General features: G+C 40.1%; 1 protein-coding gene across 3 annotated transcripts in view; it reads left to right on the forward strand.

Annotated features, from left to right (window-relative positions):
- llgl2 (LLGL scribble cell polarity complex component 2) overlaps nucleotides 1-18889 on the forward strand; it is a 41427-nt gene that overhangs the window by 13518 nt on the left and 9020 nt on the right. For all 3 annotated transcript variants that reach the window (XM_087845223.1, XM_087845222.1, XM_087845224.1), the window contains exons 2-15: nucleotides 5735-5856; nucleotides 8879-8976; nucleotides 10481-10562; nucleotides 10704-10819; nucleotides 11213-11371; nucleotides 13296-13458; nucleotides 13542-13671; nucleotides 13756-13810; nucleotides 13998-14152; nucleotides 15837-16048; nucleotides 16338-16405; nucleotides 16489-16642; nucleotides 17429-17533; nucleotides 18657-18752. In XM_087845223.1, the coding sequence (XP_087701349.1) occupies nucleotides 5782-5856; nucleotides 8879-8976; nucleotides 10481-10562; nucleotides 10704-10819; nucleotides 11213-11371; nucleotides 13296-13458; nucleotides 13542-13671; nucleotides 13756-13810; nucleotides 13998-14152; nucleotides 15837-16048; nucleotides 16338-16405; nucleotides 16489-16642; nucleotides 17429-17533; nucleotides 18657-18752 (1668 nt within the window). In that variant the 5' untranslated portion in view covers nucleotides 5735-5781. The remainder of the gene's footprint in view (nucleotides 1-5734; nucleotides 5857-8878; nucleotides 8977-10480; nucleotides 10563-10703; nucleotides 10820-11212; nucleotides 11372-13295; nucleotides 13459-13541; nucleotides 13672-13755; nucleotides 13811-13997; nucleotides 14153-15836; nucleotides 16049-16337; nucleotides 16406-16488; nucleotides 16643-17428; nucleotides 17534-18656; nucleotides 18753-18889) is intronic.

The raw sequence follows: 18889 nt of genomic DNA on the forward strand, positions 1-18889 counted from the left end.
TGGGAATGAATCTGGCTTGTAACGGCACTAACCTTGCAGAAGTCATTACAAAGTCAACATTGATCAGGTTTTAGGACAAGCAGTGATGGTGAGCTCCAAGGACTATTAGTGGGCACAGCAAAGGTCAAGGACTCACTTACTTTACATTACTTACATTTTGCATTAACACACGTAATAACAAAGTAATCAAATGTATTTTTAACATTGCTCAATAGGACCCTCAGAAATAAAATTAAATTAAAATTTTAGGTAATAGAAATTAAAGTGCTTGTGGTATTTTGAACAAAACGTAATGTACAAATAGGAAACTATTTGTGTGAAAATGGATTCTGTTTAAAAGAAAAAAAAAGTTCAAATACAGCTTCAAATTAAATCGAAAAGGTATTTTCTTTCAGTCCAAAAAAACAAATTTCTAAAGCTTACAGATGATTCAGTTCATGAATTCACGATTACAGTGGACATGCTCTGGAGTGAGGCTTGCTCTTATCTTTGAGATAACGTCCCCAGCTGCAGCTGATTTTCATGCTGTCATGACTTTAGTCTTTGTCAGGTGCAGGAGCCTTTTTTTTCAGGACAAACTCATCTACACTAGTTAAACAGAACAAAACAGAAAAGAAAAGACCGTTACTAATCGCAATTAATTATATTAAACATAGACATTAACTACCTAATGTTGGGTTTATTATTCAGAATAAACACTAATATTAATGTGAGAAAAAATCAAACGAACTAGGAGACCGTGTAGCTGCTCCTACTCCTCATTAGTTATCAAAACTGAACTGGTGTTCGCTTCGTTTGAGAAGTTTCCGACAGGTAAGCTAATATCAACATTACTGTACAAATATTAACATAAACAGTGCGTAGTGTTTGAATGACTAACTTAACTCCCTAAAATGGACCAATTCAGAATTGAAATCACACTCTCCAGGGTGCTGGTGTTTTAAATGCTTGTGCACTGCAATTTTACTGTGTTGGAAGGAAAACTCTGCTTTTCACAGTCTGTGTTTGACTTTGTTTTCTGTGAAATGCTTTCACTTAAAAAAAATAAATACAAAAATCTGTTTCCATTCTCTTCTGTGCTCCTGTTTTGCCGTTCGCGTTACATTCTTATGCTTAGTATTGGGTGCAGTATTGGCAGATGATACAAGTGACACTACCCCCATAGCTTCCTGTAGTGTTTTGCAGTTACAAAAACATTTTGCAACATAAATTTTGCCTCAGACAGTCAGAAATATTATAATTCAGATCATGCATCAGTACATTTCCATATTTTTATATCTATAAGAAGAAAGCTGACACTTGTGAGACTTTATCAAAGGTGTGAGCATCACAGCAGATGCCTTTGTGTCAAAGTAGCTGAGGATGAAACACAGAAAAACATGAAGATGATTTTCCTGGCCTGGGATTTTATAAAAAATATTCTGCAGTAGATCAAAAATGAAAGAAAACCATTAATCAACATGAACATTACCTGATGCTGCTGAAGTGAAGCAGAGCAAAGTTACAGAGGTTTTATTAGAGACACAGCTGAGAGTTTTGCAATTTTGCATAATTTTAAAAAGTTACAATTTGTTCAGTATTGAACAACAGAAATGAGGCTTTCTTTTCGGAAGTAAGTAAAAGGAAAAAAATAGCGGCTGACAGCGCTGTAAACAACGGTAGACTTGTGCGTAACAAGCAAGCGAATAATGCAGAAAAAAGATTTTTAGACGGGAAACTGTTGTTGAAGTATACTGAGAGAGAGAGAGAGGGAGCTGTGCATGAAGTGTGATTTTTATCGTGGTGGAAGCAAAACGGCAAAAGTAAGAGGGAATTCATGACGATGTTTATCAAATGTGAAGCGTAGTTTGCTGCTTCTTTTGCTGCTGGTTCAGTGAATTTTGGTTGGAGAGAGATAAAACCTGCACCTCAGAATCTAGCGCAAAAAATACGTAAACACAAAGCTTGGACCCGCCGAAACGCTGTGTGTTTACGTCTTTGTGCAGAATCCGTGTACCTGCTCTCATTTACTGTTTTAGCTGTTTGGTGGTTGTTGAAATTTTGTGAGGTTTAACCTGAGATTCTGGCTTTTCGGGCAAAATAAATTTATATTAAAAAATTGATTCAGGATTTTAATGAATCGATTCTAGCTTGGATAATCGATAAATTAATAATCAAAACCCACCTCTAGTGATGAGAGAAAAAAGCATACACCCTACATTCCGGTGGGAGGAGCTATGAACAACAGTTACATGTCAATTCAACAACTCTGCACCAGTTGAAAATACTTTTTATTTGATCTCTGGAAATATTCTAATAATTCGAGAGACTGGAATTACTGTAAGCTATGATGATTGACATTAAAAATAATAATTTATGTGTAATCATGGAATATACAAAAGTTTACTTTAACCTATATTTGTTTTTTTACACACAAGACTGCTGTGTTAGTGCTTGTCTTGGCGTGCTTGACCTTTCTAAACATTGAATATACTGGTCTGACAGAAATCTGGTCTGGTCTGAAACACTTAAAGGGATGATGCAACATTGAGTAGGTCTATGTAGTCCTCAGAACAAGTGACTGGTGAGTCCACCCAGTCTGTTTGGGACAGTCTGGGGAAGTATGAGGAAGCTTGGGAGTTGGAAATGTGAGTCATGGGAACACTGAGGGCAATAACAGAACTATGTCTGGCTTTGGACTGAGCAAATGACCTGGCTCAGACATGTGAGTCATGGCACAGACTTTTGTTATGAAAATGGACGGTCATGGACTGCAGATCACACATTTGACCCACTGGTATGAGCTTTGCTTTGCCATTGTCTGAATCTGGAACTCCAAGTAGCTTTTCTGTTCCATAGCTGCAAAACAGAGCGTGGTGCTCTGTGGTTGACATATATATCCAGGACACACTGATGAGAAGTGGGCTACTGGAACAAGAGGGCACAAGCTGGCAAGAGATGATAATAAGCCGCTGTTGGAATGCTACTACGCGAGTCAACCCCAGTGGAAGGGGAATCTTTGATATCCAGCATCCAGATCGACAGCAAAACAACTAGTAGCTCAGTGTTCCAACATTTGCAAGAAGAAACTGCTCTCACGGCTAGAGATTGACGAGGTACAACACAAATACTACGGCAAGAGGGAGCCAGGACAACAGGTCGGGGGGGGGGGAATATTATCACCCCCACCCTGGATTGGGCATCAAACCCCAAGTGCGATGGAAGAAGGATCGTTGAGTGCGAGAGGAACTAACCTGGAAGATTGGATCATGGTGGAGCTTGAAACCTGGATCCTCTGTCCTCTGTATGAACCCTCTGAGGATCTACTAGATGATGTCAATGCAGCACTGTGGACAGTAGTACTTTGTGGCTTTTTTTTTTTTTTTTTTTAAAAGAAGCCACAGAGTCGATGTTGCGTAGAGGGGGAGGGAAACTGTTCCACAGTACTGGTTTGGAAAGCACAATCCCATGGAATAGTCAGAAGACCACAATCAGTGTATCTAAGAATCCAGTTTTGAGAGCAAGGGTGAAGAAGCTTGATAATATAAGTGGGGGCCTCTCCTCGTAAAGATATAAAAGTAAGAGTGAGGATTTAAACTGATATCTGTACCCAACTGGAAACCAGTGGATGGACTTCAACAAGGGAGTGATGTGAGTGAATTTATGAGTGTGGGTTAACGGCCTTGCTGTGGTATTTTGGATCACTTAAAGGTGATGTAAAGAAATCTTTGACAGACAGGAAAAGATTTTTTTCCTGTTCATCTTTGGAGACAATAGTCCTACGTTTGGCAATATTTCTTTAATGAAAAAAGCAGGTGCAGGTCACAGACTTGATATGAGTATCAAAAGACAGAGATTGATCAAAAATTTTATGGCCTGTATTTGTATAGCGCTTTACTAGTCCCTAAGGACCCCAAAGCGCTTTACACATCCAGTCATCCACACATTCACACACTGGTGATGGCAGCTACATTGTAGCCACAGCCACCCTGGGGCGCACTGACAGAGGCGAGGCTGCCGGACACTGGCGCCACCGGGCCCTCTGACCACCACCAGTAGGCAACGGGTGAAGTGTCTTGCCCAAGGACACAACGACCGAGACTGTCCAAGCCAGGGCTGGAACCGACAACCTTCTGATTACAAGGCGAACTCCCAACTCTTGAGCCACGATTAACCCAAGATTCCGAGCAGTAGCTTTTACCGTGGATGAGAAGGGACCTAGATGTTGTCTGATTTGGGGCTTGATACTCTCTAGAGCAAGAATTAAACACTTAGTCTTGTCTGGGTTCAGCTGCAGAAAATTGTTTGCCATCCAACCATTAATTTCCTTAAGACAGTCCATTAGAGTGGATAATTTGTCTAGTTCACAAGGTTTAAAGGAGGTGTATAATTGGGTATTGTCTGCTTACTGGTGGTAGGAAATAATTTTGAAACTACTAATGATAAGTCCTAAAGGCAGAATATTTAATGCCAACTAGAAAAAGTTGCATTTCCTGCAAAAATGCAGTGTGAATGCCGTGTAGTGGAATCTGAAAAAGCAGAAAATGGAGAACTATCTGCTGAAAACACTGTGTAGAAGCTGAACTCTGCTGAAAAGTGCTTTATTTGAAAGATTACACTGAAGAGCGTCAAGAAAGCAGGGAGAGTGCGAGGAGGGAAGATGTGCGGCAAGAGCCACAGGTCGGATTTGAACCTGCGCCACCTGGTCTCAAGGTGGCTGCTCATCTCACTGAGCCAAACTGGTTCTCAGGTGACTGAAAAGAGATGAAACTGAAAATTGTCCTGAAAATGTTGAAAATTCTGTTGAAAAGAGGTGAACTTGTTGAATGTTCTGCTAAAAAGTGGTGAAGACACTGAAAATTCTGCTGAAAACAGACCAAGAAGCTGAAAATTCTGCTGAAAAGAGGTGAAGGGGTGAAATTTATGTTGAAAAGAGTTAAAAAAGTTTAACTGTGAACTAAAAAAATGTTGCCATAAGTGGGATTTGAACCCGGGCCTCCCAGTCTGAGAACGGCTGCTCATCTTACTGAGCTAAAACATGGCCCAGCCGGGCAAGCAAAACTGGTGATCACACTGATAATGTGGTCCCATTCAGCAAAATGGGCCAAAAATGGCATAAAAAGCTTAATATCAGTGGGGCCAATGGCGCAATATGGCAGCCTCGCTTCTGTCAGTTTATCCCAGGGCAGCTGTGGCTACAACTGTAGCTGCCTCCACCAGTGTGTGAATGTGAGAGTGAATGAATAGTGGAATTGTAAAGTGCTTTGAGGGCCCCGAAAAGCTCTATATAAATGCAATCCATTATTATTATTATTATTATATCTCAAAAAGTATAAAAGTTATGAGCACCAAAAGATATAGCTGGCATTAGCAGAAGGTTTTGTGCAACGTTTGTGTGAAGAACCACTTGTAACATACAGCATCTACATTAAATAGCGGTTGTATTATGATTTCACACAAAATCTCAGATGGAGAAGAATGTTTGGTCGCTGAAATGGAAGGCAGCTGGACTGATTAATATAGCTGTGTATCTGATGGTGTTATTCATCTCTGAATAGTGGCTGGAGAACACGCTTATGGAAGAAGACATGTTTTGATTGTGTTAAATAAATAGAATATCGATATTTGCTTTTCACTAAGGAATAACAAAGGTGTGAACTAGAGGATTTGTCTAATAACATGTCCTTTTTTCTCCTCTCTGAAACTTTTACTTTCAAGCTAAATCATCTACCTCTATCTCCTGTGTCTCCTCCAGCCAGCAAGTGTCAGCGGGCCTTCTGGCTGCACACCGGTATTGACAGGATGAAAAGGTTCAGGCGGCACGGTCAAGAGTCCCAGAGGGATCGGATAAAACAGGAACTCTTCGCGTTTAATAAGGTAAGTAAATTAGACCATACCACACAGTTTGTCATCTGTAGTGATGTGGTTCAATGTGAGTGATGAGAAGAAGAAGACAAAAATCATTCAGGAGACTCTGAACTATCTGCAGTCATGATATACATTCAAGTGACCAGGTTACTAAGCAGAAACAGAAAATAAAAGTAACCAGAACAAGATCAAATAAGCTGTTCACTTTAAATTTATATATTAGTTTCTTTTTCTCGTGATTTTTGTCTGTACACCACCATCGTCCATTTAAATCAAACAACAGAGGCGTGATTGAAGTGCAAGCACTCAGCTTTAATTCAAGGGCTTTAACAAAAATATTGACTTAACTGTTATGGAATACAACCACTTTTATACATGGTTTCCATTTTTAGTACTCTGGTGTTCAGAATGTAATTCCAAAAATTATCATTTTTCAAATACGTAAGACCCTGACTTATCTCAGCTATTATATACATTTCAGACAGAATGTCACCAGGCAAATAATTTATATAAGTGCGGTGCCTTTTAGAATCCATACAAATGTCAAATTTTGAACTCTTACCAGCGTAGGTATCCAGCTTAAGTAACCATAGCGATGTAATTAGGTTGATCCTAACACTAACAATATTATAGCCCTCTGGTTTTTCTAATCCACTAACAATAACCAAGTGACAATGAAGAAGCTTAGTGGAGAAAGCAGTGCCACCTGATTATTTCAGTGCATCTAAACCAGGGGTGTCAAACTTACTGTCTACGATACAATTACATCCAACCCGCAGGATCATTTTATATGTCAGTTATTAATGTGGAAGCCGAATCTTCAGCCCTGTTGAGAATCCATGCAGGCAGGGGTGGAACTTTATTTTTGATGGGTACACCATGTGGCCAATCACATGCAAAGACAGACTGGGATCATACCATTATGTGAAAGAAGGAAGGGGGCGGACGTTCCTAAGACAGCACGTGTAGTGGTGTAGGCCAGTTACATGGAGAGACAGGAGAGTCGGATTTAAATGCTAGCAGGTCATTGTGGAGGACAAAAGGTTTCAAACTTGTCCAGGCTTTAAATCGCGTGTGTTCTCTGTAGTGATAGTAAATTCATAAAAATAGGGCCTTTATTAAAACAGTGGAAAAAAAAACCTCCTCCCTTGAAAAAGACTAAATTTACAGTTCAGTATTGAATATTACATTAAAAAACTGTATACAAAATGTCTTTGAATGGCAGAGATGCAGAAATGTCTGTAGTCATAGGTTTTACAGCTTTTACAGTTATATTTCTACTATAGAAATGTCTTTTTTTTTTATGACTACAGTTTTAAAAAAATGGTCATATAAAAAAACTGTTAAATATGTAACTTCTTAACACTGTGGGAAAGGAGAGTTTCACTGGTCTGGGCCACTTAAGATCAAAGTGGGCTGTATGTGGCGCATAAACACTGCACTCATTTTACAGATAATGGTAATCATAATGATGACACACTTTCTGCATAAAAGATGCTTGTGCCCTGCAGATATAACACCTATATATGTGTAGACACAGGTGTTCATTTCAGTGTTTTGCTTGTTGACTAGTAATTATCATGATACTTTTGGTCTTTTTCTGATGAAAAAGACAATAACTAGATGTAAAACCTAATTCGAAAGAAAAAATGTTTTGACAATTTTATTGACAAATAAAAACAAGATGAAGAGAGACGAGGTCCAATCAGAATGAATTGTCAGAAGAGTAATCATATGGACACATTTCATGTCAAGGAAATTCAGACACTTTGCAAAGCGCGGTGCATAGAGCAACTTTCACCGGTTAAAAACACAACAAACTTTTATACTTTCTATTTTTGTCAAATGAATTAGTCTACAACAATCTTATGATATTTAATCAAATAAAACTAAATTATGACTAAAACAAAATCAAAATTTGTGTCAAAATTAACACTGGAACATTTATGTATACCTTTACATGTCCAATCTGAGATGTTGCTCTCAAACACTCATTCCTCCTGGTCTCTCCAAAAAACCCAAAACAAACCCCCTAGCTTCGCTTCCTATCAATGCCACCATCTAACCAAACCATTCTGACAGAGGCTTTTTCCTGACTGATTTATCCTCAGCAATCAGGCGTGTTTTCAAAACTAAGAATTCTAATACGACTCGCCAGTTTGGCATAGAGACATCTAGCTGCTGTGATAGTGGCTGTTTGTTGGGTGTCATTGTGACAGATTCCCATTATAGCTTGTTCTGTGGCTAAAGATTGCTTCCAGTAAACAACGACACTTAAGGCACTTTGATTTGTGTGCTCTTTCCTTTGTTGTAATCTTATTTTAACTTTACCAACATTACTGTGCTGTGTGGATGACCCTAGTAGTTATGAGTAAATGCTTTTTTTTTTTGCTTTTTTTTTTTACCCCTCAGCCGTAGAAAGCTGGTTAGGTGTTGTCGTTACCCTGCCCGGCAAGTTGGCAGGCGGTGTGGATTGTTGTGAATGCGATAATGCAAGCAAAATTGCAACCATAGGTCTATCTACTAAAGTTAGACCAGTTTGAATCTCAGTGACTCAATGTCAAGTTTTGTAAATGTGAAGTACTAAATGTAGCATATGTGACTCAAGTCACGTGGGATATATTTTTATCACTCCCTGCCACCAGTATTTTTACATTTTGTTTTGAGTCAAGTTCTTATTTTTTGCTCCTGCATATACAGACTGATAGCGGCCGCAGCCTGGCAGAGTACGCCAAATGTACAAACATAGTAGTTGGTCATGTCCTTGGGTTCTAGACTTAATTTTCCAGACCAGTAAAACATCCAGTTAAAGCGTGATATATTGGACTGGGAAGCCAGTGAAATAAATATAAATATTAGACGCTGCTGACTGTTAAACTCTGATTACAATCATTAGCTGTGAATTGTGACATTTATTGAGATGTATGAGGGCATTTCTTAAAGCTGGTATTGTTCTGTACACTCTTGTCTCTGTTCTTGGCTCTTTTGTCAAAGTTCTTTCTCACCCTCATCTTTTCACTCTCCTCCTCAGACAGTGGAGCATGGATTCCCCCACCAGCCCAGTGCTCTGGGCTACAGTCCCTCCTTGAAGCTGCTGGCCATTGGCACTCGCTCCGGGGCTATCAAACTGTATCCATCACTCTGTTAAATGTTCAGTTTCTATGCCATATGTTAAAACAAGATCTAGAGTGTGATTAAAGTGGTGGGTGGGTTCGTTTACATTTTGAGAGAAGCTAATTGAGTCTAATAACAGATTAAATGCCATGTTGAGGCTGTCATTTTTAGCATCTACGTGGATGTTAAAATCACCCACAATAATTTTTCTATCTAAGCTGAGAACTAAATCAGATATAAAGTCTGAGAAATCAGACAGAAACTCTGTGTAAGGCCCAGGTGGACGATAGATGATAACTAATAATAACAATAATAATAATAATAATAATAATGTATACTTTATTGATCCCCGTGGGGAAAATCCTCTCTGCATCTAACCCACGCACTCAGTGAAGCAGTGGGCAGCCACTGGGTGCCCCGGGAGTAGTGTGTAGGGACGGTACCTTGCTCAGGGGTACCTCAGGGTACAGGGATTCGAACCCCCGACCTTCTGATTATGGGGGCCACCACTCTACCTACTGAGTTATCCCTGCCCTAATAAGACTGTTATTTGAGTTTTTCAGCTGGGGTGGACAAGGCTGAGCATCAGGCTTTCAAATGAATTAAAACTCTGTCTTGGTCTTTGGTTGATTAATAAGCTGGTGTTGAAAATTGCTGCCACACCTCCTCCTCGGCCTGCTTCAAGGTTTCAGATAGTTAGAGTGACTTGGGGGTGTTGATTCATTTAAGCTAACATAATCATCCTGCTGTAACCAGGTTTCTGTAAGGCAGAGTAAGTCAATTTGTTGATCAATTATTAAGTCATGTACTAACAGAGACTTGGGAGAGAGAGGCCTAATGTTTAATAATCCACATTTCACTGTTTTACTCGTGGTGCAGATGTGGATGCTGTATGTGGAGTCTCTAATTCAGTGATCTTGGCCTCCAGAGCTGCAAATAGGCTACATTTAGTACAAGTAGGATTACTGCTAAAGGAGGCTGAGGAGTAACTAAACATCTGACACAACAAGTAGGAAAGTGTAGGAGGGACAGGTGAAGAGGCCATGCTGCTAGCGAGTCCTTAAAGACACAGTGAGTGAATACTGTGACTATAAATTAGCAAGTGAATACACAGAGTGTGTGCTTTGGATGAAGCATGAGAAGATTACACTATGAAATAAATAAGTTATCTATTAGTTTTTAATTAAATTGCTACACAAAAACACCACTGCGTGTTGGACCAGGAAGTGATCCTCTACCGCAGAGAGAGGGAACACCAAGTGACAGCACCACCCAAAGGAGAGAGGAGGTCTAAGTTGTGACTTCTAAAGCAAGAAGATTTCTGGCTCTAATTCCCTGTACGTAGTATCTTGGCGTCCCCTCAAACACTGAGATGCCTCCCTGAAATTAGGAATTAAAGTTTTGGATGTAAAATATACCATCTTACTAAATGTGCATTAGCTTAGCTCTTCCCAGTGTGCTAGTATGTTAGTATGATTGCAACTATGATAAATGGAGTCTGTGCTTAACCATTGTTCAGATATGGAGCTCCAGGTGTGGAGTTCATGGGGCTACATGATGAGAATGCTGCTGTCACACAGGTGCACTTCATGCCCCACCAGGTAATGTTTGATATAAATCACACAACATAGAATGCCAGCAGCATTTTGTTTTATTGAGCTTGTACTATAGTGCTGTTCTCAATAGTGTGTATCAGGGAAGACATTTTGTTATATCTCTGATTATTTGTGACTCTTATTCAGGTTGAGCTGGTTACTTTGCTGGATGACAACAGTTTGCACATGTGGACTCTAAGAGGACACAATGGACTTTCGGAACTTCTTGAAATAGGACGCTTCACGCTGACTGGACCACCTGGGTAAACCACATATTTCCACCTATCATTTTCCTTTCTCCACAGTAACCTTTTTGAGAAATGGCCTATTGGCCAGAGGGGCCGATGGTGCGATATGGCTGCCTCGCTTCTGTCAGTCTGCCCCAGGGCAGCTGTGGCTACAACTGTAGCTGCCTCCACCAGTGTGTGAATGAATAGTGGGTGCCTAGAAAAAGCGCTATATAAATGCAACCCATTATTATTATTATTATTATTATTATTATTATTATTTGACTTGTTAAGCTAAGTAAAGCCAGGTAAAGAAGAGATATGAATATGTAGAATTTGCTTAGTTGTACAGGTCACAGGACATCTACACATGCCTTTGATCAAAAAGTTGCCAAGTGATGCCACTTTTCTCCTTCCTCCTCCTCTCAGTGCCCCTCCAAGCGTGACCAGAGTGACAGCAGTACTGGCCCACTCCTCAGGTGAGCTGCTGCTGTTGGGGACAGAAGGTGGACATGTATTTGTAGTTGAAGTTCCAGGATTCAGAGAGCTGGAAGAGAGGAACATCAGCCTTGACCAAATTGCCAGCAGGTAGGCAAATTAAAACACATGTTACAGACAGTTGTATACTATATGCTGCTAAGGACTATGACAGTTGTTAGTTTCTGCAGCGTAGACATAAAAAAAAAGTGAAACTGCTACAGTTACTAGAGGGAGTTTTTTCTGTTTGAAAGCACCTATTGTTGCGTTAGTTTTGTTGTTTTAAAATTTTGTTTTCTGCTAGGAACAAGAAATATCCTTCTCGTCACATAAAATATTGTATTTGGCTGCTGTTTGCACTTGTGGCTGAATGCTGGATAGAGCAGATTGTAGCTCAACCAGGGATGGGTATTATTAAGATTTTCACTATTCTGATTCCATTTTCGATTCTGTTTAACGATTCGATTCTTTTTCGATTCTTTTTTAAAAAGGAGAACACTAAGGTCGATTAGCTTAGAACTTTGTTTTATATCTTCTCTTTGAACAAGATAGAAATTTAGGAGTAACATGGCCTTACAAACCCAACAGTGAGATCTTAAGAGATCCACAGCCTACGGCTCTTCAATGGGGTGTCACAGGGTCCCCAGGAAAAAAAATTGTAAATGTAAAATAATAAAATAAATATTCGTCTGTAGCAATAACAAAGTATAACATAAATTATTCTGTAGCAATTACACAAGAATATCCAGTAATGTCCCTGCCTACAATTAAACACACTTACTGAAAATCGGGGCATCTGCTTTGGCAAATGGGTTCAAGCCTTTGACCACAAACTGAGTCACTGCTCGGTGACATTCGTCTATCCCGGCCTGAAAGGAGACGCTACGGTAGACTGCAGCGAGAACTGCCAGCATCTGAGCCAGACTCTGTCTGTCTCTCTCATCATGGTCACCTAAACGCACAGTAATGGCAGGTTTTGTAATAAGGCAGATCGCGCTAACATAATCTGCACTGTTAGTTGATTATTTACCTGCCGCATTAACGGGAGAGGACGTGCAAACGTTACCGCTGCTGCTGGGTTGAGATTCACGAGTCCGGAGCGGAATTAAAAACACGACATTCATTTAAGGTCATCGCGTGTTTTGTGAGCAAATGCTTTTGCATATTCGTAGTGTTTCCTCCCTTAAATGTAATATCTGCTTTTCAAGTATTGCAAGTTGCCCTGTTGTCATCCGTTCTCATAAAGTATAACCAAACTTTTGAGCGTTTGAGCCGCCATGTTTCCTGCCAGGTAAATGACGCTCCGCAACGTGGTGACGTCATTCGGGGCGACTGGAATCGATAAGGGAATCGTTTGCAAAAATGGCAAACAATTCCAAGGAATCGAAACAGTGGGAACCGGTTCTCAACAAGAACCGGTTTTCGATACCCATCCCTAAGCTCAACGCTACAGTTTGTGTCTGGAAATTTACATTATTCTTTAGTAGGGCTGTGCGATATGACCAAAATCTCATATCCCGATATAAAACCTCTATCGTCCCGTTTTACCGTCGTTGTTGCTAATGACAACCCATAAAAACAGGCGCTTGACCGTCCGTAGTGTGGTTATATTAAATATAAGAGAAAGAGAGAACTTTAAGAAATGAATATAGCCACTACAGTGACCATCAAAACCATGAAAAAAATATTGCCGTAAACAGTTTATTTTGCGAAACACGAAACCACGAAACAAAAGATATCGTCATCCGATATATATGTTATATCGAACAGCCCTTTTCTTTAGTCACTTTCAGAGCATGTATTACAGTGGAAATGAGCACTCTGTACATTATAAATATCAGTCTGCTCACTTCAAGTGTTTAAAAAAGTGTTGCTGCTAAACTGCTGTCACACAGTATCAGTGTTGGGAGTAACGTTTTAAAAGTAACCTTCCCAACACTGCTCAGTATAATAGAATATATTGCCTGTCATCCCCTGTGCATCAATAATAAGACTGATATTCTCTTGAATTATTTCCTCTGCTCGTTGTGTACAGCGTACCTGATGACTACATCGGTCGCAGAAATCTAGAACACGTTGAGGCCTTACAAGAGAACCCGATCGATCCAGATCAGGTCATCATTGGCTATGGACGTGGCCTCATGGTCATCTGGGATTTGGAGAAAAAACTTGCCATCCAGCACATTCCTGCCACACAGGTACCTGTCATGTAACGTACGCCTGAACAGAAGACCAGCTGCCAATATATAAACTGACTGAATACTGTGTAATCTAACCATAGCAACTGGAGAGTGTGTGTTGGACTGATGACGGAAAGTACATTCTGAGTTCACACAGCGATGGAAGCTATTGTCGATGGATGGTGGGGGGGGAGGACACGAACGAGGAAGAGAAATCAGACATTCCTTATGGTAAAGAGGAAGCTCTCCACTGTTTTATTGATCACAAAGTAAAAAGGTTTAGGCCTCATGGTTACTTGTGTTTTATAATTGCAGGACATTTTCCCTGCAAGGCCATTTCTAAAATAGTTCAGCTCCCTACAGAAGAAGGGTAAGATGACGTCATCCACCAGTGAAATAAATCTTTTTGTCAGCTTCCTTCAGTGAAAGTGATGTCGTCACCTTTCTAATCTTTAACTTCTCAGATATGTTATGTGAGCCGCTGTTACACATTAATCACTGAACAAACGGAACTGAACTTGAACCTTGTGTGTGCGTATGTTTGCGTGTTTGTGTAGGCCTCCATTCCTGCTGTTCAGTGGGGGTATGCCCAGGGCCAGTTATGGGGACAGACACTGTATTACAGTGATCCATGGTAAAAAACACGTGGCCTTGGACTTTACCTCCAGGATCATCGACTTCTTCGTCATTAGAGATGGACCGCAGCACACAGGCAGGCCACACACACCAACAAACTGGCAACAAAATTACAGCACATTTAAATATGGGACTCTTAAAGTATTTGACAGCATTGAAGTTCCCCAGTCTCTGATGTTGTTAGGTCCTATAAAGAGTGCACAAACATACTAAATGCACAGGGGAACACTGCTTCAGTGTTTAACTTACTTAGACTTTGTTTCTTTGTTGCTGTGTAGAAGGACACACTTATAATAAGTGAACAAACATTAATGAACACAGTTTAAATGCCAAAACTATATTAATCATGATATTGATGTTATTTGGGGGGAATACTCATAAACCAAATGTAGAAAAGACAAATGATGTCAAATCCCCCATTAGAAAAAAATAACACTCAATAACAGTCAAGAGTTTTTGGGCAGAAAGTGAATGACATCAGTTAATTGCTTTGAACCATGTAGTGCTATTTGTTATGTCACAATTGGCTAAAAAGTGATAACAAGTAACGGTAGGTGATGTAGTTAGTCAAGTAAAAGAATAAAAGGCTTTATTTGAAATTAACTGAGCTGAACATGGGATGTGTCAGTCAGTAGGGTTGGCATTTTGCATATGAGCTAGCTTGGTGAGTTAAATATTTGGATAAAAACAACAAAACAGTTTTACAGCACATGATGCTCAGGAGCAGAGGAATCGCTCTTTCTGAGGGAACAAGTAGAGCGTACTCTTATACCAACCAATACTGTACCCAGGTGTTCCCAATCTCTGATGACCTGACCACACCACACACAGACAAAGGCTACGTTCACACTGCAGGCGAAAGCGCATCAAATCTGACTTTTTTGAGCCTATGCGACCCGTATCCGATCATGGTGTGACAGTGTGAACGGCACAAATCCGATATTTTCAAATCCGATCTGGGCCACTTTCGTATGTGGTGCTGAATCCGATACATATCCGATGTTTTAGAAAGCGACTGCTGTTTGAATGGTCCTGTCGCATTAAATCCGTCTTTTACGTCACTGACACAAGACAGACACCAATTATCAGTGTCGGAGAAGCGCCCAATAAGACATCGCGAACGCTTCCTGGCCATCCTGTGTAGATGTCAGTGAAACTGTTGCGAACGTTGGAGAAACGTGAACATTTTATTTGTACTGTATAATCTGCAGATTCTGACAGAAATCTGCAGATTATCTTTCGAAGCACCGCTCCTCTAAAACAGTAATAAGGATCATTATTAGGTTATTTGTAAATAACTTTATAACTTAAAGCAAAATTGGGAAACATAAAGTCTGAAACAAGTCTTTATATTAAGGCCATCAGTCAAACAATACTGTTTGGTCTGGGTCTAAACAGAGCGCGTTGTGTGTGACGTCTTCTTTTGTGCATGCGGCCGCTTTGAGTGTTCACACTAGAGCGCGTTTGCTGTCACATTTTATTTGTAGTGTGAACGAGCAGACAAAAAAAATCGGATTTGATCAAAAAATCGGAATTGAGCATCAAGACCTGCAGTGTGAACGTAGCCAAAGACAACTTGCCAGATAAGGCAAGGTTACCACAGTTTGAATTGACAAGGGTTTGTGTAAATTTGAACATAACTCTCTTGTGTAATTGTAATTTATTCATCACGGCAGCCCAGAAAAATGAGAGCTGTTTTGACAAGAGACACAAGCATATCCCAGATCTCAGCTTATTAGCTGCTGTGTATCTTCCTGCAGGAGATCCCAGTGCCCTGGTTGTCCTGGTGGAGGAGGAGCTGGTAGTTATTGACTTGCAGACTGAGGGCTGGCCCATCATACAGACTCCTTACTTGGTCCCCCTTCATAGTTCAGCCATAACATGCTCACATCACGTCTCCACCATCCCCCTCAAACTGTGGGAGAGGATCTTCGCTGCTGGAAAGCATCAGAATGCACACTACTCAAAAAAGGTAAAAATCTTTGTAAATTGAAAATAATGTCCCGTCATATTTATTTTTCTCTGACTGCATGACAGGTTTTCACTTTTTCTGTGAATCTGTAAAAACACAGGCTGTACAGTCACCCCATTAAGTGCCAATATTGTTACTGATGGGAAATGTTACCACTGTATGAGACTCTGAAGAATCCCCTAAAAGGCTGTTCATCGTAACTTGAATGGTGCATCTTGAATATAAGATGATGGTTGAGGACATCAAGTTTTCTTACTGTTTTCTTACTAATTTTCTTTCTTCGTGTCAGCCGTGGCCAGTAACAGGAGGTCAGAACCTGGCCCCAGATCCTCCACAGAGAGATCTGCTCCTCACGGGGTTAGTACGGTTGCCTTCATTCACATTTATTGAAAGGTCTTTTTGAAGTTGTAAAAATTATTCTAACACTGTTGTGTATATAGGCATGAGGATGGCACAGTTCGTTTCTGGGATGCATCAGGAGTCTGTCTCTATCCCATGTACAAGCTGAGCACAGCTGGAGTATTCCACACAGACGCTGACCCCAATGACAACATGAACCAAGGGACTGAAGGAGAATGGCCTCCATTTAGAAAGGTATGTTTGTCTAATCTAATCTATAGAAAAGAACATTTTCATTTATATTTTAAGGTGAATATAAAGACACAACACTGGGACTTATTTTAAGTATTATTCAGGTATTCTATCACGAATTCCATCAATTAGTTGAGTAATCGAATAAGAAATACTTTTGTCTTAATAATGAGCAATGATAAATATTCAAATAGAAAAAACACAGGTCTTTCCAAATGAGCTGCTCGTTGGTTAGCATTTTATAAATGGCAAGTTTTCCAAGTTTGACCGCATATAACATTTCTCAACAAAACTAGAACTAGAATATTAGAGTGTGTGTGTGTGTGTGTGTGTGTGTGTGTGTGTGTGTGTGTAATTTTTTTGTTGTTGTTTTTTAAGAAAAAGTGTTCTTAAATGCAAATAAATTATCAATGGGCAATTTTGAATCACTAAAATCAGAATACTTTAATAATTCCTGAGTAAACTATGTGTACCTAACCCCACTAAGTGCACGTCTTTGGCTGTGGGAGGAGGGCACTCCACACAGTAAGCTTCTGGCCAGATGGTTATTTAGAACCCAGGACGTGCTTGCTCTGAGGAAACCGTGCTAATAAATTTATAATTAATCTTAATTAGCATTTAAATTAACATATTATTTTACATTATTTTCCTTTAAATTGACAGCAGTTATTTATTTTAAGATTTATGTAAAAGAGGAATGTTAATCAAGGTCTTGCATAACAGCATATTAGGCAAAGTTGGAAGTAGAGGTGTTACTCTAAATTTCACCCTTGTCATGTTTGTGTTTAGGTTGGCTGTTTTGACCCCTACAGTGATGACCCAAGGCTCGGCATCCAGAAGATCCATCTCTGCAAATATAGTGGTTATCTGACTGTAGCTGGCACGGCGGGACAGGTGACTATTGAGAATTTTACAACAGACCTATGCCATGTTGGGCTAAGTTAAGCACTTAACTTACATCAGTAAGGTAAACTCTGACTTGTCAAGTAAGAGTTAAGTTTTAAGAATTATACTTTGCTAGTAAGTCAGTATATATGATAAAGCCTGCTCTTGACCTTTGACCTTCTGTAGAAGTTTGAGAGAAATTTAGATTTTTCTGTTGACTCTTACGCCCTCTTGCATATGTAGGCGTAGTAGAGCTTAAGAAGTCAGTTTTTTCACGCTCAGTGTTGAATTTATTTATATTCATAAACACTCTTTTCCCTCAACCAAAGCATCATGCTGCCACCACCATGCTTCAGTGCAGGGATTGTGATGTCTAGTTTCCTCCATAGTCCTTTGGCTTACAGGCTAAAAAGTTCAATCTTTCTCTTATAAGACCAGAGAATTTTGAGTCCTTTAGGTGCTTTTTGGCAAACTCCAGGTAGGCTGTCATGCTGTGTCATGTGTATCCAGTAAGACTCCCCCATGCTACACAAGCCTACCTTGGAATATATGCAAGAGAAGTGTAACTAAAGCTATACCGGCAGTGTTGAGGAACCAGAAGACAAGAAGGCATAAGTGCACAAGGTATGAGAATATGGGGTTGTTGGAATGCTACTACCAAGGAATCCCAGTGGAAGGGGTTACATGAAGTGGATGTGGGACCTATGGAATCACACCCAACATCTAGACTAACAGCAAAACAACTCAGTGTTCAAATAGCTGGAAGAAACTACTCACAACTAGAGATCAACGAGGTACAACACAAATGCTTTGCCAAGGGTTGGCCAAAACATCATTCCCACCCTCCGAGATTGGGTCACCAGGTCCAAGTACAACTGGTGCATTGTGTGTGATAGGATCATGGCTGAACTGGAAAACTGGACCCTCTTTGGCTGATTAACTAAGACTGCATAAAGCACCTCTTGAAGTTCTACAAGAAGATGTGAATGCAATATTACAGACAATCCTTATTGTCTAAGCTTGAAGGATAAAGACTGTCCGCAGACCGAGTGGCGTGTGTGTGTGTGTGTGTGTAGGCCTACGTTGATATCACATTATTGTGATTATTCCCACTGTTATTTTGACTTTGCAGATCCTGATGTTGGAGTTGAATGACGAGGCAGCAGAGCAAACTGTGGAGGCTAAAGTTGTGGATTTGCTGCAAGGCCAAGAAGGATTTCGATGGAAGGTAGAGAACAGAACTGATTACTCGCTATGTTTGTTTATCTTTTTACAGTGACGTGCAGCAGCTGTAGACATTATGAAGGACGGATCTGGCTACTGTAACGTCACCCGTATGTTTTAGGCCCTGCATTGTGAAACTTT

The sequence above is a fragment of the Neolamprologus brichardi genome, chromosome 8 (genome assembly GCF_056152115.1).
Source record: "Neolamprologus brichardi isolate AB-2024 chromosome 8, ASM5615211v1, whole genome shotgun sequence".
Lineage (NCBI taxonomy): Eukaryota > Metazoa > Chordata > Actinopteri > Cichliformes > Cichlidae > Neolamprologus > Neolamprologus brichardi.